Source organism: Solea senegalensis, linkage group LG16, assembly GCF_019176455.1.
Source record: "Solea senegalensis isolate Sse05_10M linkage group LG16, IFAPA_SoseM_1, whole genome shotgun sequence".
NCBI classification, from domain to species: Eukaryota; Metazoa; Chordata; class Actinopteri; order Pleuronectiformes; family Soleidae; genus Solea; species Solea senegalensis.
The window spans coordinates 10,912,111-10,934,476 of NC_058036.1; the positions used below are offsets into that span (position 1 = coordinate 10,912,111).

The following is a 22,366-nucleotide window of genomic DNA, read 5'->3' on the forward strand; positions in this document are numbered from 1 at the left end:
TCATTATAATCGGCCCTAAATACAAACTCTGTCCACAATGTCACTTTAGATGACATCACCATGGTTTCCAGTTCAACTGTAAGGTACCTTGTTATTTTTGATGAGTACATTGGATAAGCACAACTCCGTACTATCACGGTGCCCCAACAAGTCTGTTTAAACCCTCCAATTAATTCAAAATGCTGCAGCATGAGTTCTGAGAGGAACTAGAAAGAGAGACCATACCACTCCAGTGTTAGCTTCTATATACTGGCTCACTGTACAGTTTAGAATTCAACTTAAAAATCCTCCTCCTCACATACAAAGTGCTTAATGATCAGGCTCGGCCCATCATACTTTAAAGAACAAGTTTTTCCTTATCATCATATTCAGTCCCAAAATGCAAGCTTACTTGGAGTTGCCATAAGTCCATAAGAATAGGCTCTTCACTCGTGCAACCAGCTTCCATTGTCGGTTTGGGAGGCAGACACACTCTCTATTTAAAGTTTTTGATAAAGCCCTTTCTGATAAAGCTTATAGTTAGGGCTCATTCAGGGACACCTGAACCATCTCTTATGGCCCTATTCCACTACACAGTCCTGGCACTGCGCAACGTGGCATATTTTTTTTTTGCTTTTCCATTAGCAATAGCACCAGGTACCTGGTACTTTTTTAGTACATGCTCTGACAAGACATGCGGAGGTCAGCGCTGTGTACGATATACTGCCAACACCAACAAACCTCCAAAGACAGAGACTGACAGAGGACCCTCCAGTGCAAGAGACCAGAAAACCTGGAGGGTCCTCTGTCATCCTGCCGGGCAGGCCTGACTGAGGGGAGGTACAGGTGGCGCCATGATCAGGTGCTGGCACAACTGGCCGATGGACTGGAGAAAGAGAGGAAGTGGAAAAGAACCAAGGCCCAAGACAAAGGCCCTGCTTCATTGGTTTCTCAGGCCTAGGGAAAAGGCAGGCAAGGAGGACGGATGTCCTTGGTATGGCAGAGGACTGGGAGATGAGAGTTGACATCGGAAGGCAACTCAAGTTTCCAGAGGAGATTGCCGACACCAGCCTCTGACCAGATATTGTGCTCTAGCAACAAGGCAGGTGGCCCTAATAGAGCTGAGGGTACCTGGAGAGCCTGGACTCTACCAGTGGAATTCAGGTGCAGGGGCTTCCTGGGACAGTCACTCTGGAGACCACTGGGGATGCTTGAGGTTAAAGGGGCAAGCCGCAAGAACCTGGTGAACAACATATCAAAGCAGGCAGAGACAACATCTAGATGGCTGAGGTTTGAGAGGAGCGAGCGGTGGCTAAACCAGGCTGGCAGGAGGGCGGGGGAACAATTTCTATGCTAGCCACCCAACATAGGGAACAGGACATAACCCCTGCCAAGTTTGGTGGCTGCGATATAGCCTATCGTTTAAAGACACAATTCTGGAAAGCACCTTATGAGGAATGGTTTTGTAATTCATGACAACGATCGGAGGAACGATGACACTGACGGTCATGGATTGACCTCCACATAGTACTAATCTGTGTATTGTAGTGGGATTATGTTTAGATGGATAGAGACAAAAATAAAAGACTAGATCTGAAAGAAGAAAATAAATCCCTAAATATAAATAATATATTTAGGGATCAGATTATTCCTTATAGTTACCAGGCATGTTGGTGTGGTGTCCATATAAAATCTTGGATTACTTACAATAGTAAGTAATACTTACAATACTTGGAGTCAGCCTTTTCTTCTCCTGATCTTTTTCTTCTTCATGTTAAATACCTGATTTCATTAATGGCTTTCTAGAGGGCTTATTGGCATTAGCTGTGATGAACACTTTTGTTTTTATCTGATGTGTGGACTTTCAAAACACATTTGCAAACTGATTTATTTTGTGACAGAGCAAAAAGACAGCTTGTGTGAATACATTTGCTGTGCAACTGAATATGATTCATTGTGGAAAGGTGGACGAACATAAAGGACTGAACTTACTGTGCATTTTCTAGAGCAGATTCATGAATGTGGGAATAAGATGACTGCTTATCTTCACCATATATTTGGGACATTCTTACATGTAATGCAAACCAACATCCCACATTCTAATTTCACTTATCCAGAGGTAATATGGATTCCAATCATTAGTATTCATGTCATGACTCAACTAGAGCTCTCACAGTTTTTTGTTGTTTTTTTTTCAACTGAAGAGGTTTCAATGGATTGGGCCTTGGAGGCTTTTTCTGGAGGCAAATGAAAAATGAAAATGTAATTAAATATGTGAAGGAGGTAGTGCATGTCTGTTGGCAGGGAGAAATGAGGGGAACATCAGGCTAGGAAAGGGGCTGAAATGGTGCTGCAATGAGGGAACTTTGGAGACACAGTAGAGTCGTTCCTCATACAATCACACTCATACAATCACACATCAACAAAGTGCTTTGTTCTGTGCCTTGTCAGAATATGGCATTCTAATCCACACAAATTATCAGTTATCAGAGCTGAACCGTAAGACCTGAATTTGTTTGTATACAGATGTTGGGAAAAAACATTTCCCTGTGGCTGCTCAGAATATTATAAGGAGGTGCAGGTCTCAGAAATCAACTTGACCAACGTGTTGATATGGTTGAATACAAAAATAAGCAAATCATAGATCACTAAGAAGTGGATTTTCCATCTGCAAGGTTGTTTGAGAGTTTACACAGCCTGTAAGTTTTAGGGAATACTTGTTTCTTAACCCCTGTACAGGTTCCAGCCTTGCATGTCACTATTTGCAACTACTCTGTCCTCAGTTGACATCACTTCTAGGAGGAGGTTAAAAAAGCATGAGACAAAGCACCATGATTCATTTTTGCTAACAATCCTCTGGAGCTCTACAAACTGACCACACACGTACAAAACTCCACCCTCCATGACCAACTCCATCCCAGTGATGATACTGATATGGAACATTTTTATGAGAATATCTTGATTAGATGTTTGGATTGTGCTCTTTATCACGTCCATGGCTCACTGGGGACACGTTATGATATCTCCAGCACTGACGTCTCTTTTCCAGTAGAGAATTATCTTTCTCTGAGAGGAGGCGGCTCACAATGAATTCATGACAGCTGTGGAATCTTTGAATTCAGACAGACTTGTGATTAATTAGGCCCTGGATCCGGTGCTGCCCTCACACCTCAAGGGAAGATTTGCTCTTTTCTTCATGGACTGGAGACTGGAGTTGATCCCCTGATAGGCTTACTTCTGGCCTCAAGGTGCCTGTCCTACATTTCAAACAGCACGTTTCTTATATTTCAATCGGACAAAATGTTGCATGGATTAGAACACCAAGTTCACATTGAATGCATGTGTCTATGCTACCAAACATCCCGCTTTACATTTATTTGATGAGAGCATTCACTCTGCCCACGTGTCTCACAAAATAAAAACAAAATGGAACTGTTTCTTAATTGTCTGTTCATTTCAGTTCCTTGATGCCATTCACTTATTTATTTTTCCAAAGCTTTATTGTGAAATAATTTGTGTGGCTTCATACCAAAGGGTTAATTACAGAGGAGTATTTTGAGTATGTTTCATGTGTCATACCACGGTGAGGCCTGTCCTGTCTTTGTCTTGTGACTTCCTGTGTTTTATTTTGAAAGAGTAACTCATGTGTCACCAGTCTGATGTTTCCCTTGATTGTTTTCAGCTGTGGCCCCACCCTCATGTGTATTTAGTGTCTGCCTCCCTTTGTCTAGTGCCAGTGTCATTGTTCATGTCACGTCCAGCCCATAGCCTGGTTTTACGCTCCTTGCCTTGGTTCCGATTTTGTGTTCCTCGTTTTTTTTTTGTTGATACATTTTGTTACTTAGAACCTGTTACTTTATCTCCAATTTAGCCTCCTTTTGGGAGTGATTTGTTTTGTTCTTAGACGTTTCATAGCCTTTAGCCTCCTTGAGAGTGATTTTTTGTTTTATTTTATCATAGCATTGTTTCATAGCCTGATTATTTTGTCCTTGGGAAGAGGCTCACTAAAATCAGAAACAATGGAGTTTGATTACCAAGTAGTTCCTCTGCGTCTGAGTCCTGCCTTGAGTCCTGACCTGACTGTCAAAAGCAAACTGTAAGTAAACAGGGAGAGACACACTCCCTCACGCACTGCACATGTACCCAGTGTGAACAGCATAAGAACCACAAAATTTTTTACATTAAGGCCTGATATGCCACGGTGCGTGTCCACAGAGCACTGATACACATTTTGCATGTGTGTACAGGACTGCAGTTTGCATTCCATCCCTGTGGCAGTGATTTCTCATCATCTCTCATGTGTATGTCCTTAAATTCTTTGAGCAATGGGTTGTACATGTTTGGGGACCAGTGGACCTTCTCACATAACCTTAAGTTACCTTGGTTATTGTCTTCTTTGTTGTCTCCTTTGAGCAAAACAAGAGTTCCACCACCAACTGGACTGGAAAGTGTTGTAATAAAAGAAGCGTGGGCAGTCAACACGGACTGTACGTGATGAAAGGGCATTCAGGTGATCATAGCAAACCAAATGCTGACAGTTTGACGCCGGCCTAAGAGACACTGACAGTGTGAAGCATTCTTGATGCTTGCCAATTTTCACATATATTAGGAAATGACAAAGTGACACTCTAAGAAAACATCCTCCATTACTGAATCACTACAGCTGCAGACCGCTGACATGGATGGCCCTTGGCAATGTCCTCTGCTACATCACAAATTGCAGGGTTACTTCACTGAATGATTTCCAACTTCATGACAGTTCAGATTAACATTTTCCACAGTTTGTATAACTGTATGTGCTCACCCAGCAGCAGAAAGAACTTAACATCCAAACTTCATTTGTTATACTGGCTATAAACCAGGCCTGATAGGGTTTCAATTCATTGCATAGAATTCATAAAAAAATTAAAACCTTTTTATATTCTATTGTTGGTAGCTGTGGGTGTCTGCAAATTGCGGTTAAAAGAGCGCAAATATGCTCTACATACAGTAGATATACACTATATACACACAGGATAAATATTTAAACATAAAGGTAGTAAAAAAACAAAATGTTACTGGTAGTAAGAAAAACAACAAATCCTAGAGCTCCCAAATTCTGAAGGCATATGTATCAATTCAAGCAAGCTATTTTTGAGCCATAATCTATCAGTTTGTGGCCAGTTTCAATTGTATGGTATTTTTTTGCCATATGAAACTGGCTATATGCACTTCCACGTCATCAGCCTCAATCCAACTTCTGTTCCAATTCTCAAGTATGTGAGCAGTGAGTACGGTTCTCAAACCCAGAAGTGTTCTCGCTCCAAACATTTTGCCAAGTATGCATCGGGTGGTGACATTAGCATACTTGGGAAGGCCATCGTATCCCAGAATGCATTTTGGTGGATCATGACGGAGCACAGAATGCACAATTGTAAGTAAATTAACCTGAATTAAAACCGTTATTGTGCCGCGGAATGCAGTTTTAAGATCATCTGCGGCAAAAAAAAAAAAAGTAATTCAGAATTCAAAAATGTGGTTTGTGTATTAAAATATGACGTATTTATAGTTTGCCAGCGATGTTTTCGGAGGTGAACAGCTCCACTGATGTGGACACTCATAGTGCTCGGCACAGAGCAGCGCTACCTCGGCCTGAAATGAAATTATCCGCTTGCTCAGACGTCTGGCGTGATCAATAGATTTGTTGTTGAAGCTTTATTCTCTTTCTAATATTAAGATATTGACATGAGCCGAACGTCAGTATGTACTTACATGTAAATGCAGATAGATATTAACGTTTGACACATGAATGTACTCCTTTTAATGATTATTCTAAATATGAGCATTTGTTGTATTAGTACTACTACTACTACCACTGCTGTTATTTTTGCACATACTATTATACCTTACATACATGTATATGTTACATATATGTATAATGTATAATACTCTACACTGTTGTAATGTACTTATTTTCAACATGGTTCTGTATATTTCAATTTAGGGACAATTGAAGAAACCCAGGCTCTCATCGAGTGGCGGGTGGCCAATGAGAGCCTATTCACTGGAAGGCGAAATGCGTCCCAGACTGGATGGGAGTGAGTAATGATTATCAGTATGTTATCTGTCTGTGAAAGTGTTTGACAAACATTTAGCCATTCAACCTATATATCTTTATAAAAAGTAGCAGTGCATGTGTGCTTATTTTGCTCAGTGTCCTTGTTGCCACTAACCTGTGCATCACTGCAAAGCAGGCTAACAGGAAGTGGAATAATCTGAAGGACAGATACAAGGTAATCTGTTGTACTTTATCTTCTCAAAGGATAATTCTTATTTTGACAGTCTGTATTTATAAGAATCCATCACAGACAAGCACTGGTCATTGTCTTCTGGTTTTACTATGCAATAGTTACATTCATTTCAGGAGCTCAGACATCCTCCCACTGGAATAGGGGTAGAAGCTGGTAGTGTGACCGCTGCCACTTGGCAGTGGTACAGTGCCATCCATGGATGCTACACTCCAGGGGCAGCATTCAATTACTCCACCCCTGGTTGTTGCAGCAAACACCACTGCCACCACGGGTGGTGTGCTGACCACACCACCTGTAACGGGTCAGGGAAGGACCCAAATACAGTACACGAAGGCAGGCAGACAGTTGGTAATGACGTTTATTTAGCACAATGTTCAGCGACAGTTCAATGAAAACCCCATGAGGAGAAGCTGGGCTCACTGGAGATCTCTGGTTGTCAGAGCTCCGTACCGTGGAAAGCAGAGGGAACTCCTTGAGCCCAAGATGACAAGCCCACACAAGGGAGATGACACAAGGGAGGTCCGGTGCGGGGGCTGTGCCGCCACTGGAACAAGCAGGCTGAATCCATTGTCGGGGGCAGAAGGCTGAGTAGATCACCGGGGCAGAGAAAGAGCAGGTAGGCTATGAAATGTGGGATAAAAGTGTAGCACTGCTGCGTCCCTCTATACACAGCTTCTGCTAAATTATGTAATGTGTTGTTAAACACCCTTAGTAACTTCTGCAGACATCAACTGTAGAACAACATCTACAGTTATCATTGGCTGACAGCTTGCTGGAAATAGTTGAGCTAGTTTATTGAAAACTAGGAAGAGACCGTGCCGGTAGTCATGATTTTTCCCCTCTCCGTTCCAGTAGGTTGGTTATCATATTCCATTAACCTATTTATTTAAGCCAGTCTGTTCTCAGCCTGACACACATGTTGTGAAAACTGTTGGGAATATTAGGACATTGAAAGGTTACCAACATGGCATCTGAGTATTTCCAAGGGACACCTCACAAGCCATCGCATTGATGGCTTGTGTGTGCTCAGTGTACAGAAAGCAGTGAAAAGGTCAGTTTGCGATTAAAAAAAAAAAACTATCTATCAGATTTGAAGGTTAACTCTGGAATTGAAAGACAACTGTAAAATAAAGGAGGGAAATATTCATGGAACTCCCAGGTCAGTTTGCCATTATATAGTTAAAGGTTAAAAAACTAAAACTACTTTATATTTAACAGTGGGAACATTGCATCCTTCACAACAAACAAATGTTGACTAGCAGTACAAAAAACGTACGAAATGTGTAACAAAAATAAAAAGTTATTTAGTTTTGCTCAGCTAGGATTAAGCAAAAATGAAAAGAGAAGCATTTAGTTGAGTTTAGTTGATCATCCCCAGTGATTCCTGCAATTTATAAGTTATACTCCATTCACAGCCACTCTCACACCAAGGGTAATCCATTTAATTAGGTCTTCTCCCAAGCCTCATTCCTTGCTAGACTGCTTCCGTGCAATGCTGCATCATACTGCTGATGCTGGTAAAGATCTGTTGCCACAGCTGCAGCCTCCACCTTTCTCTTAGTCTATGCTCAAAAGTTTGAAATGCTATTCAACGCTTAGGCTCTCTCGTATGAGGGTTTCCCGCGTTGTGCTTCCTGTATTTCCTTTTGTTGCAATAAATGGTTAATCATGGTTACAAAAGAGTTCCCTACTGAAACAACCTTCTTGTGGGAGAATTTGCTCTCATCACTCACTCATTGTCTACAGTGCTTGCCACTACTCCGCTGTGTGTCCCCTTAGCTGTCATTAATTATGTTTGAATATTGAGTAAACTTGCAACCTGCAAGAGTTGCAAGCGAGAGTCTACAGAATATAGCAGGATGTAAACCAAAAAAAGATACACAGGAGCATGAATTTCAATGTAAAACAACTGAAATCTAACTTCAATAAAACATAAATACAAAATGAAAAATCTTAAATCCAATCGAGTTAAAAATCTGGATTGTGTCTGGATTCTGAGCAAACCTGAATACTCATGTATGTTTAAGCCCCCAACAATGCCATCCTTCTTAAAGGAAAATAATAATAAGAAAACTAATAAAAATAAAACATAACTAAAAAGTCTTCGCACCACTCAGTGCTCAGGTTGTAACAAATTATAATGTAAAAACTCTATAAACTGTCAAGTAGTAGGAATAATCAATCTGCCAAAGTCACCAAATATAATATAGCTCTAATTAAAAAGAGAAATTCATTGGAGTTGTTACTTTGCATGTAGATTAGAGGATGTATTCCAACAAAAAGCTTTATCTTTGAGTGGTACTCGGAAAGAAATGCTGTATACACAAATGTGAATATCTTCCTGAGGCTTCCTGTCCAAAAAGTTCATTAATATGCTCCTTATGGAACTTTGACAAGTAGAGTACATGATTAAAATACCACATGCGCTGAATTAAGGGTGCAAAGAATGAAGGTGCAAATATATGTTATATTCATACTATGACTTTAAATGCTGATTAAGTCTGTCAGCTTCACAACTCTCTGTTTCTCAGTATAGCAGTGTTTAGATCTTGTGTCGCCGGGCAACATTTCTGCACTGCACACAGGAGGTGATTCAATTTATGTCGAGACAGATGGAGGCAATGGCAATATTGCACAAAGCAAAGTGCAATGACTGTTGGAATATGACTGAAAACACAGAAGTGGCCACAAAAAAGTTTCAGGAATTTGATGGATCAGTTTGATGGTAATGATCTGTATTTATTTTCTAGTCTTGACGAACACTCAAAGCTGCTTTACACTACAGTTTTTGCCATTTGCCACCCATTCACACCCATTCACTCAGCACATCAATGTGAACTTTCTCTTTCTTTTCTTTTTTATCACAGGACAGTAGGAAAGCTCTCGTTGGCTGGCCAATCACAACACAGTCCACATTCTGGGGGTGTGATTTTGGTCTGAAACAGCGCGGCTGACGAGAGCATCAGTGAGGAGCTATTTTGATCGGCTCGTTTGCAGCGACTAGGAGGTTTTTAATCATGAAAACAAGTTCATATATGTAAGTAGACCTCCATAACTAACATATACAGTATGTGTGATACAAGCATTCCATGTTGCCTTTAAAATAAATGTCTTAACAATTTATGACATATGTACGGAAGTACATATGTCAAATATGTGCAAATATGTGCAAATCACAACACATTAAGAGAAAGCACAACAACATTAACTTCTGCAATATAGATAGATAGATAGATAGATAGATAGATGGATGGATAGATAGATAGATAGAGCACCACCCTCTCTTGAAGACTATTTTGTCATGGTGGTCACCTGACAAAAATACTCATGCGGCCCCAACAGTAAAAGAGATGCCTGTAAAAGTGTCCACAGGACACCTCTAGACATGGACATAGGCTCTTATAGATAATTTGAAAAACCTTCCTAAAGGCCATAAAAAGCCAAGCAAAATCTAATTTCCCAGAGTGAAGTCACAATTGTGTACGAACACACCAAATCGCGGTCATGTGGCGTCTTGGGAACGTTACGGTCAGGGAACAGATAACAGTGTGGATTGTGGAGCTGTGACCGTGTGATGCACGGAGACCTGCGGTCACTTCACCAGTGATTCCCGGGGAGGCTGCTTGTCTTATCATCATTATCGGTTCATAAAGTTACTGATAAATGTGATGAACACATGAATTTGAAAGAGTTGAAGATAAACAGGTTGAGTGAAAGAATCTGGAATTATAAAACGACTTTTAACATGTTGTTATTGTTCCTAATAATATGATCATGAGTGATGGGAAGTACCGGCTCATTTGTCCCGTCTCTTTCAGTAGAAGTTAATGTCGGTGCGATTTCTCTTAATGTCGTTGTGATTTGTCTTAATTGCGTATATGATAGGAATTTTTGTTATTCACCACAATTACCCTTCCATACATATGCAGGCTACCTCTTTGGTGCTTTCTGAGCCTGAATGCAGCCCTTTCCCTGGCTGGTTAAGGCCTCAGTGAGTCGTCAAGGCAACCCATAATACTTTACCTGCCTCATATGAAGGGACACGTCGTTCATAAACAGTTCACTGACTCACTCAATGCCTCACTTCATCATTGCAAGCGACCACAAGCGTTGTCATACTGCTTTTCTTTTAAATGCCCTATAGATGTGCTGTGTGTGCGAAATGTTCCAAGTTACAGACATTTAACATTGACAAGAACATAATGTTTAGAACGTTGTCAAAGGGCCAAGGCTTTTTTATTTCCTTCATCTGATGACAAAATTCTGACTATGTATATATGTACATATATACTGTAACGAAATGTTTAATAAACACTACCTGACGGAAAAATGTCACTGATCTTGTATTTCAAAAGCAGCTCTTTTAGCGATTTCGACTGCAAAACAACATCAAAGTCGCTACTGCACACACTGGTGCCCTTAGTAAGTGCGTTTGAAGCCAAGTTTGAAGCCTATCAAGCGACTTTTTAACACCTCTTGCATTTCTCATCCAAGCAGAGTCAAACTCATCTTACAACCATTGCATGTAACCTGGATACAGATCAAAGGACAGTGAGGGCATGTGAGACAGGGTGGAAGCGACTCATTTAGCGACATATCTTTCACATTTCTACCAATTTCCATTTTACATCCAAACAACGCCAAAGTCAGCACTGCCCACACTCGTGACATTGCACACGCTTACTAAAACAATGCCATGGTGAAATAGAAGCCAAAGGCAGTCCAACCAAATGACTGAATTTTTTTTTTTGACCAGGCATTGTATGTAGTGCACTGATGTAAGTCTTGACTTGGTATCAGTCCCTTAAAGCCCAGGTTCTGCGTTTGGTTAGCATAGTCCCAAGTACCACACACCTGAATATCTCCTCAGGTCATTTGTTGAACATTGTTCTGGACGCAATTAGGTATCAACTTTGGAAATTCTCTCTGGTCTAGTTCCCAATCACCATGGCTATTTCTGCTTCACCCTCTGAGCATTGTAACAGTCCTTTTCTTCAGTCTGCAACCGACCTTGTTCTCTAACATTTGTTTCTGGGTGCCCAACACGTCACCTGCCAGATACTGTGAACAGTCTACCTCCCTGAATCTTCCTCACCCTTCCAGGCTTTAGCATCCTATTAAAGTGTGTCTCTCTGTTTTCCTTTTGCTGACTGTTCAGGCTGCAGTTTGCACCAGGAGCTTGTTGTCTGGTGCATAACACCCTGTAGGCCTTCAAGAGAGGGGACTGTGTGATCTGGTCCTTGTCTCCACAGTCAGAAACTGTGGGCACTTGAGGAGACACCCTGCTGTGGGAGGATGCCCTGCTGAGGGAATGGGACCCGGGGGATGATACCAATTCCTTGCTGGCATGAGGAGGAAAAAAATGTCTCTCAACTGAAGAGCAGGATTTGATCTTTCTGTCTGTCTTTTTTAGAGGAGCCTTTCTCAATTGGGCAGCTGTTCTGTTGGGAAAGAAGCCTTCAAACACCATAAAGTTATTGGCCTGTGGAATACGTCTTGTCAAGCCGTAATGTTTTGTCAGGAATGACTGGAATTGGTGTGTGGGTCTGTCATAAGCCAACAGCACTGGATCCAACTTATTGTGCTTCAACATAGAATCAAAGAGCTCTAATCCATAGCCTTGCCGCTGGAACTTCTCCACTACATAGAAATCCAAAGCACACAGTGGCTCTGCTTCTATGTACACACCCATTTTGTCAAAGAGAAATAATTTCTTGTAGCCGACCTTGAGGAATCCCAGAATGACACCATGTCCATTGTTCTCTCTTTCATTTAGAATGTAGATCTGATTCTTCTGATACTGCAGTTTGGAAGCACTTGTTACGGGTGCTCTGAGTTTTTGGGCTGTTGCCGAGGCTCTTCCAAGTTCATCTATGACTGTGCCTATGTGGGCCAAAATGTCTGATTCAGGACTTTCTGAAAAAACAGTTTGGTCCACAATGGTGATCCTGTCAGTGAATATGTGGTTTGTATCAAAAGAAAACTCCATAATACTACTCAGTCAGATTATGTTAATATGCATCTAGTGGGTTCTTAGTTAATTGTTTTCCTTGGTGTTTTACTGCACTTAATATTGGTGTATTGCCCTTTTCTTGTTTTCTTTGGTGTATTGCCCTTTTCTTGTTTTCTTTGTACACCTAGGTAGTGATAAACAGAAGATGAAAACTTGAAGAAAACATGACATCAGATGAGGATCAATCAATCAAAGGCATCAAAGCTGTGCAGAGGGACTGAAATGAGCGGAGAACTATTCTGTGCAGGGCAGCATTGCATCCGTTGGTGTACAGCCTGACATACATTTTAGAAGAAGAGACTGACAGGGAGGGTGGTGGGAATGGGCAGGGTAGAAAGTGGATGTTCAACTTTCTTAGTGTGATTAATAGAAAGAATATGGCAGACTGGGTAGTGCAGGGGTTTTATGTATCCAGAAAATGACAGCTTTGCAATATTATTTTATGTGGTCAATTTGAAAGAGAATGGCATTGTTTTTTGAACTGGATGAGCTGGAACTTTAACATTTTGTTAAATGAATTTCAAATATTGAGCAGAATCACCTTGCCATTAAGGGCCACACGGTGGTGTAGTGGTTAGCACTCTCGCCTTGCAGAGAGAAGACCCGGGTTCGAGCCCTGGTTGGAACAAGGGCCTTTCTGCATGGAGTTTGCATGTTCTCCCCGTGTGTGCGTGGGTTCTCTCCGGGTTCTACGGCTTCCTCCCACAGTCCACAAACATGCAATGTGGGGAATAGGTAAATTGGACACTCTAAATTGACCGTAGGAGTGAGTGTGAGAGTGAATGGTTGTTTGTCTCTAGCTCTGTGTGTGTGGCCCTGCGATGGACTGGCGAACTGTCCACGGTGTACCCCGCCTATCGCCCGATGTAGCTGAGATTGGCACAGCACCCCCCGCGACCCTCTGGTGGAGGATAAATCGGTTAGATGATGACTGACTGACCTTGCCATTAAGACAGTTTTAGCATTCCATCATGTAACTCTTCTACCTGTTTTACCTCTTAGAAATCAAGTTTGCCAGAAAGTGTAATTATCAGAAGAGGAAGAAGACAGGATAGGGGATGAGAAGAAAGGCAGAGTAGGGAAAAACATATCAAAAGGAAGAAAGAAAGAGGTAGTAATGCAATGGTTGTGGTAATCGTGTTTTACTGCAGTTGGCATCTGTAATTTGAAGTTTTACAGCAGTAGACAAGAGTAATGTTGCATTGCTGCCTCCTTTATCTTCTAAGGATTTCCAGCAAGCTGCTGAGAGGTGCAATGCTGCCCTCCACAATTCAGTTTGAATTTCTTCATCACAGTGCTTACTCTTCATTCCTTGACCAACCTTTCAAGTCTTCTTACCAATCCAACCATCTTTTCTCCCATTCTGCACAAATCTGTGCTCTTTCTTGAAGCTGTGGTATGAATGATTTGAACTGGCTAGAGTAAAATGTATGTTTGGAATGTGATGAAAAAAATGAGAGGAAAACAAAACACAGAAAGGTTTTATCTTTTTATCGTTACTACTATCACTATACTGTCTAATATTACTACACTATACTATACTATAATGTAATCTAAAAAGGTCTGCAGTCTGACCCTGCCATGTGGTCCCATCAGGCGAAAGGCAATCACATTGCCGTTTCAAACTCTACCATTGAAGGGAGCATGATTAGACAGACTGAGACGGAATTGTCCAGGGCTACCTAGTGAGGATCTGGAGGTTGAAGGCAGTACATCACAAGATAAAGTAGCTGTAATGAACCTCTGGGGGTTTTCCCACTGCCCTAATCCAGCACCTGTCTGATACCTCATTTTAGGTTGATTACTCCACTGCAGCAGCTAATTCCTCCATGGAGCCCAGCCCCCTCTGTCTGAACACAGGCATCACTTCTTCCCCATGATGGACATGTAATACATCTGTTGTAATGGTGGAGGAAGCAAAACTAGCCAGGCTTGATTGATTCATTCCTCACTCTAAAATTGAGTATTATGTCAGGCGGCAATTTTTCAAAGTGTGGTCTGCGAGGTGACAAGCTAAATTTTAAAATTTAAAATTTAAAATGTCACTGTTTCTCAAACTGCCTGTAACATATATATACATATATATATGTGTGTGTTTTAGGAGGTTGTAATTTGTAAAGTGTTGTGTTCTGTGCAGGATGTTGGGTTGAGTACATATATTATTATTGTTATTTTGTGCTGCTGTTTAGAGTTTTCTGAGCAAATACAGGAGTTTCTCTCTTCCTCAGGTCCTCTCCTACACCTCCACGGAGGGCTTCACTCTGCTTGGCAGTGTCTTAGTTTGCCAAATTCTTCAGAGGTGATGGAAATCTGGCAAAACTTGCACCATTGTTTTCCATTTCCCTGGAAGATGGACCTGTAACTGTGAACCACCCACAGCCTTGTGTTCATGCCATCTTCATTAATACTAATATTGATATTAATTTGATACCAGTTGATGTTCCTGTTATTATGACCATCTGCCAGGACAGTGGGAAAGCTCTCGTTGGCTGGCCAATCACAACACAGTCCACGTTCTGGGGGTGTGATTTTGGTCTGAAACAGCGCAGCTGACAAGAGCGTCAGTAAGGAGATAGTTTGATCGCTTTTAGCTCTTTGGTAGAATAAAATAGTTGATGTTGCTGTATCCATAGACTGTGGATTCAGAAAGGCCTGAGATCTATTATTTCTTGAACATAACAATGTGATCATGAGGTATTTGCTAAAAAAGACTGATGCTGTCTTACACCAACCTTAGAGGGCAATAAATTGTAACAATGTGCTGTAACCTCTGGGGTTGTTTTTTTTTTTTTTTATGTGAGGACAGTTTCCACTGATAGACTATACTCCTCTTTGTTGAGGAATATTTACTATCAAGGTTTTGGAGAACAGTGAAGAAGTCCCTGAAGTCTGATGTTTTCAATATACTTGGCCAAGAAGAGCAGAGGCAGGCACATACACAGCCTGATGTTGATGCTACCTCCAATTCTGACGATCAGTCCTCAAGATGACACATATAATCATTGTATGACCTTTAACATATTTCATTAGAATCAGAAAGACATAAACTCTCTGGAATAATCTGCTATCATTACATCATTACTTGTATTTTGGTTTACACCAGGTTCTGATTAGCTGCTCCTTTGGCAAATAATTAACAAAATACTTCTCTCTTTCAACAGCAGCAATGGCTCTATATTTATAATGAATAATATTGCTAAAACGCTAAAGACTGACTAACAGTTAAGAACTTCCCTCACAACCTTAAATGTCCTAAGTGATTGTTACTGTTTTCAGTCCACTAAGTTCACAAGGTTTCATGGAATATTCATTTTCAAAATGTGGGACGTAACATTGTCTGCATATTATTTGTCATGACAGCTGGGGTCAAATATTGGTATTTGGGAATAAAGGTGGAGCAAAACTATTCATGCTTTTAGAAGGACAATTATGATGCAAAACAGCATGTGCAGCATTAAGATCTAAAATGTCAAAGCTGTCATAATGTCATGCTACACAAGCTTATCTCTCAGCCAAATGCCACACAGAGACCTTGCATGCAGATACAAAGAATCAACAGCCAAATGTTATTATCTTCCTCATGACCTAACGGTGAGTAGATACTGCCTAAAAGGACAAATATGGAAATGTGTGTGGTGTGCTTCTGTAGACGATTGTCTGAGCAGAGGGTGTCGCCTCTGTCTGAATGTCCCCTGAGAGGATAACTGCATTCACACTCAACACTGCGTTATTCACACCACAGGATTATATTTGTGCAATGTGTCGTTGTGATTTGCACTTCTCAGCCACCGTACTTTTCACTTCAGCAGTCCAGTTTCTTCAGTTTGCAGGTGTGGTTTTAAGATGGTTTTAAGCCATCTGTAGTCTTTTTTTAACTCAACTTTACTCACATGACTCTCAAGACTCATGACTCAAGGTCCATCTTCTCATGTGTGCTCACCATCTGCCTGCAAGTCTGTTTTCCAGTCCACTGCCTGCTGTTGTGTGTGAACTTGAATTTATCTCCAAACCTTAATCTCAAATATTTTTTTATAAACCTCCCTGTTACAACCCTTGGATCATCCAAACACTTTTTGTTGGACTTTTTATAAATCAGTATTCTTTCTTTCAGTATTCAGTTTTTTTCATGTGTTCCTGATCCGCTCCCTGTGTTTCTGCTCCTTGAAGTTTTTTTTTTGGTTTCACTCTGTGCCTTTTTGTTAGTTTATTTTATTAAAGACTAATTTGTACATTTTTGTTCATTTTTGGGTGCTCCAATTCTTAGTTCACTCGATCAGTTAATCAACTGAACTCAGCTGACAGATCTAGCTAATGTGGAAAAGAGTTTGTAATTTTGGTTTAATAGCACAAACTGCAGCACATACTATACATGCATACATGACATAATGCATTTCCAGACAAAATAATAGTTGGTCTTTTATTTCGCATTTCAGTATGAAATGCACATGTTTTGTCTATTTTCATAGACATTTCCCTTGCGTTGTGATTCATTGGCCCACACATTTTACTCCGTCTCCTTCTACCTTTCCTAAACACTCTCCACTTCTTCTTCTGACAAAACACCCAAGATGAACTGAATTTACATGAAATGTGATTACAGACAGACACAAACACTTACTATAAACCTAACTGTTGTGCTAATTGGGAAGAGTGCTAACTATGCTACATAGCAAATGCTTAATACCAGATAGCCCCAATTTCCAACTTTCGCCAACTTTCAGCCACGCCCGCTCCATCTTGGCTCTTTTTCCCTTTGTTGCAATAATAAACATTTCATTATTTAATACTTTTGTTCCTTTATATTTTCACCATTACAAATACATTTCAATGTCTTAATTTAGAAAATCTTCATAAAGTTAGACTAAAAAAAAAAGTTTTTATTTAGAGCCAAAAGAGAGCGCCACAGGTTTCGCTGATGATTCATGGTGTAATAATCAACTGATTCAGGACTTGTCTAACGTGATACAACTGTTATATATCTGCTCCTGTCTCAACCTCACCTCCCATCTCTCCCCTTCCTCTCCTCTGTCCCCCATTTTTCTTTTCCAGTCGAGGCAGATGCTGCACATCTTTGAGTGTGGTTCTGTTAAAAGGGAGGTTTTTTCTCTCCCCACTGATGTCTAGTGCTTGAACTGTTGGGTTTCTCTTCTCTCTATAATATTATAAAGGTTTCTGCCTTACAGTGCCGTGAGATAATGTATCTTATGATTGTGCTATACAAATAAAATGTTATTAAATTGAATAAAGCAAATAAACAGTATTCAAATATAATTTTTCATTAATTCTTCATTCAAATATTTCAATTCAACCAAATGGAGCAAAGTCATTCACTTGGCGCCTCCCAGCCTGACCAACAAGAAATGTGTGTCTACTTACACCTGTGCATTGCCTTTGTATGTAATCTTGACACATGGAAAATGTGCGCCACATCTGGTGTGAACGCAGCATTACACTAATAACTTTTAGTAATTGTATGCCTTTATATCATACAATTCTCGCATTAACCTAGTTCTAGTTGAAGACCTTGTGATGCCTGCTGGGTTAAATAATGATGACTGTTTGTGAAAAAATTGAAGAGTCCTGTGAAATGTTTGTGGTGTTCTTTTTAGAAAAATCTGCAAAGCACACAAGCACACATTCAACTCAATTCAATTACATATTATTTGTATAGCACTGATTCATAACACACATTTTCTCAAGGCACTTGTTACATGGTCAATACCTTGCAATGAATGCAGAGAAACCCAACAGGAACACAATGAGCAAGCACTCGGCAACAGTGGAGAGAAAAAAAACCTCCCTTTTAACAGGAAGAAGTCTCTAACAGAACCAGACTTGGGGTTTTTGAACATCTGCTTCAAAAGGACAAACACAGGAACACACATCTAAACAAAAAAATAGAGTGAAGACACAAGAAGTAATACACAAAATTTTGACCCAAGCATGTGCAGATTTCCGAGGAAGTTCTGTAATGTTTCAGGACAGTTCTTCATTGTTGCACAGAACATCCAGCATTGTCTTTTTCTTGTCATCCTCTTTCCATGTTCCATTTCAACCATAATTGTATCTCAGGCAGTAGAGTGAGCAACTTTTACCCTGTGCATAGAGGCCAAACACAATCAATAGAAGTCATTTCCAACCAAGACCTGTAATCAAACTTCAGATAAAGCTTTTTGCAGTTTCTACATTTGACAAATATTTGAGTGTAAAGCATTTAAAGCAGCATCTGTAAACAGTCACGACCTCACTCTGCACAGAGAGGACCCATTTACTCTCCTCCTGGGTTTCCTTAGCCACTCAGCTTGTTAACAAATCCTCAATGTGACAGGGAGAAGCAGCCGACTGCTCTTTCTAAACGCCTTTAAACTCTGACCCACATTCATTAACATTGCTGTTATTGCATGTATCTGTGTACGTTGGTTAGCTATAAACACAACCCATATATATATATATATATATATATATATATATATATATAAGCTAAGCAGGAAGAAATAATACAATGCAAAAACCCTTATTAGAAATAATCAAAATATTCTTAAATTTACATTTTTTAATGGGGTAAGCTAATTTTGCTTTGCTAGAATTCTTGAGTAGGTTCTATACGTTCTAGTTTTATCATCCATACAGTACAGGATTAACATGGATGATTTGATGATTTGTAGGTCTACTTTAAAAGGTATACTGCAAATCAATGTGAAGAAAAACACAACAAAACTATGGATAAAATGTTCAACTTCTTGACTTGACTAACAATAACAGGTTTGTTGAATTCTGTAAACCTGTGTAATCCCTCTGGGAAAAACACAACATTATTTTTCCCAGGGGGCCATATGAGAAACAGAACTAAAATATATTATCAATGTATTATTATTTTTATTTTATTATTAATAATATAAAATGTATCTCTTTATAAAAAAAAAAAAAAATCAGTACAGTTTTAAACAGAAATTGGATACAGATTATAGCCTGGGGCCATGGTCGTGGTCATAATAAATGAAGAATTACTGAATGATATGTGTAATAATACATCCTTTTTCCCAACCCAGCAAAAATGTCCATCATTTAATTGTTTTTAAAGCAGAGACATAGTTATAGATATATAGATATGCATTTATTAGAGAGCAGCTGTAACTGGAGATTTAATTAAAATTCAGCATTCACCCTCTGCTGAGGTACCTTTGCTACTTAATCTAAATTAGACCATAGACCTGGCTAATTTAAAATGCTAAAGTGTGCTGATATCGTTGTTTTGCCCTCCACACACAGAGTCTTTAGCCCAGGGAGGACATGTGCAATGTGTATAGCCATGTTTTCACTAAGAGCTATGTATGAAGGTACATTTTTAAAGCTGCAGTGTGTTACTTGTGTTACACACTTGTGTTTTTTTTTCCTTTTTTGTTGATTATTCTGCCTCTGTCTGGTCTTTCACAACAGAAATGATTTAATGTCATTTGTATACTACATCCTTTGTCTGAAATCAGGCTTTGTCAAGCAGTACTATCAGACCTGACTGTGGCAGCGCAGGTGTAGGTGGGGACAAGAAGCAATGAAACAATGTTTGATGTTTGCAGACCTCAGCCCAGTCAAATATTTCAAGGTAATTTTGACCCAATCTCCTGATAATATATGACCCTAGTCCATGCATTACCTATGTTTGACTGCAGTGGAAACACAAGCAAAACAATTGTCTACAGGAACCTTTCAATATTGAAAGTATAGTTTAATTGCAAATTATGCTTTGGTAGAACGGAGAGTCAGAGCAGTAGAAGAGTCTGTATAGGAGATTTATTGTCTCAACAGATAAGATAAGATTTGAGGAGATAAGATAAGATAGTTCTTTATTATTCCAGTAATGGGGAAATTTACATTGTCACAGCAGTAAAGATAAAGGTGATAAATAATGAACATTCCTTTTTTACATCGGTGAATGCACAGTGTAGAAAAACATGAACAATAGGACTACAAAAAGGTACACAATAGAATGCACATTATAGATATTAAGTTACCCAAATATATCCAGTATGGGCTTGATATTTATAGTATGAACAGGATTGAACATGAACAATTGTACAGTACATTGCATGTGGGATGAGTAACATGTCACATGTGGTCTACTGAGAGCAGTGCTGTGATGGTGTCCTACTGGGGTGGGAGAGATTGTCCAATCCGAGACGATAGATTAGCAATCATTCTCCTCTCCTCTCCCATGACCTCCACTGTGTCAAGGGGGCATCCTGAACAGAGCTGGATTTTTTATATACTGTCACATATACAGTTATATCGCATTATTAAAACTATGTCACTTCATCAGACACTCACAGTGTATGCATCTCTGTGGGATTTGCATCAATTTGTATTTTTTCATCAACTTTGTGTGTAATATCTCATTGCACAACATGTTCCTATTGCTTTGGTTTTAATGGACCCTTTAACACACACACATTTGAACAGTACAAAACATATTAAATATTATTTAAAATAACATTTGGTTGAGTTTTTGTCTCAATGTGTAAAAACAGGCCTAAAAGATATACTGGCATTTTCCAACTCTCTCCTCTCTTGTGAGAAAGACACTTATTATTGCGAAATTAGCGTAATACCCTATGGCTGCAATGACCCAAAACACATGCAGGAGGAGAAATGAGCTGCATATTCACAAACGCTGCAGATTCAAAAACACAAACTAATACAAAAACACATGCAGTGAGAAGGGTGAGAAGGAGAGAAGGGTGGACACACCATGGCACCCCACAAGCACCACCGGAGCGAAAGACTGGACCCACCCCCACCCTACTAGGAGGTAGGGTTCCGGTGAGCACAGCCCCCCCTACGAGGCAGGGCCCGTATCCAGGCCACCACGGCATCTCCCACGACAATGATCTCCAGATCCCGGCCCCAACCAAAGCCCAGGGGCAGTCCTGACCAGGCCCCACCTCCCATCCCGAGGACCCCCAAAGCAAGGTCTCTCCATGATGTTGTCTATGTACAGTGCCTTGAGATAATGTATGTTATGATTTGGCGCTATACAAATGAAATTGAATTGAATTGAATTAAATGTCCTACATGTGTTTTGGGTCGTTGCAGTGTGTTTGCCCCTCTCGGCCGACAAAAAAGACAATGGAAGCGTACTCAAAAACGGAAGCGCTCAGGTCTTTGGGAGCGCTCGTTTTCATGCAGCTCTATAACCAACCTTTACGATGCTCAGGGACTACTTAATTCTTACTTAATTAAAAGACCTTTATAAAGAGTGTATCCGACTGCAATCAAGCTATCTGACACTCGTTTCTCTGTAGTCAAACTACCTGACACTAAATTTTAATGCCTAAATTACAAAGGGATTTACAGTAAAAAGCCTGCAGCCAAGCTGTTTTTTAAGGACATCGTCTGGTTTTCAAAATAAAATAACTCACATCACCGTATTTACATGTTTGAAAGCATATCTCCTCGAATTAACACAAGCAAGTCCCAAAACACACACAAAAAAATGTGCACCTGCAGCTCGTTGCTCCTCCTGCATGTGTTTTCGGTCGTTGCAGTGTTTGCCCCTGTCGGCCACCGTAATAACCACACTTTGAAGTGCAACTTCTCAGCTTTCAGAAACCGCTGGAATTTGTCCAACAGCACAAACCACCACATAATTGCAGTAATGCAAAGTGCGCTTGCGCAAATGTGTCGTCTGCAATACACTCGGTGTAAAGGGTTAAAGGTCCAGTGTGTTAAGCTGCCACTAGGCGTGAGCAGAACCACAAACACAGACACAAAAACTTAGTGGAAAGTAAAATCAAAAAATCTTCATTTTTCAGGTGTGCCATCATGCAAGACCACCATAGTTCCCCAACATGTTTCAGAAAGGGAGGGGTTAGCGGAGGAGTCACCCATCTGTTGCAGTCCGCAGTCTCATCCATTAGATATTCTTACGCACTGGTTCTTTAACAGATACTGTAGATATCCACTGTAAATGTGGTAAAATGCAGTGGGTTGACAGACAAGTCAACACAGGCCAAGTGTATTCCTGTCATGGAAAGCAGGTTTGGGAAAATATTATGATAATGTAGGAGAAGCAAAAAATATGACACCTCAC

At 40.2% G+C, this 22,366-nt stretch overlaps 1 protein-coding gene and 1 long non-coding RNA gene across 2 annotated transcripts; one reads left to right on the forward strand and one right to left on the reverse strand.

Annotated features, from left to right (window-relative positions):
- The first annotated feature begins 3,845 nt into the window (after positions 1-3,845).
- On the forward strand, positions 3,846-7,346 carry LOC122783300. Its single transcript, XR_006362027.1, has 3 exons — positions 3,846-4,075; positions 5,963-6,251; positions 6,383-7,346. It is a non-coding gene; the product is annotated as an uncharacterized LOC122783300 (long non-coding RNA).
- Positions 7,347-11,316: 3,970 nt separating this feature from the next.
- Positions 11,317-12,476, reverse strand: LOC122783133 (alpha-tubulin N-acetyltransferase 1-like). The gene has a single exon (XM_044047775.1). It carries the CDS (start codon positions 12,256-12,258, stop codon positions 11,317-11,319), a length of 942 nt encoding a protein of 313 aa, XP_043903710.1. The 5' UTR covers positions 12,259-12,476.
- Between the last annotated feature and the right edge of the window lie 9,890 nt (positions 12,477-22,366).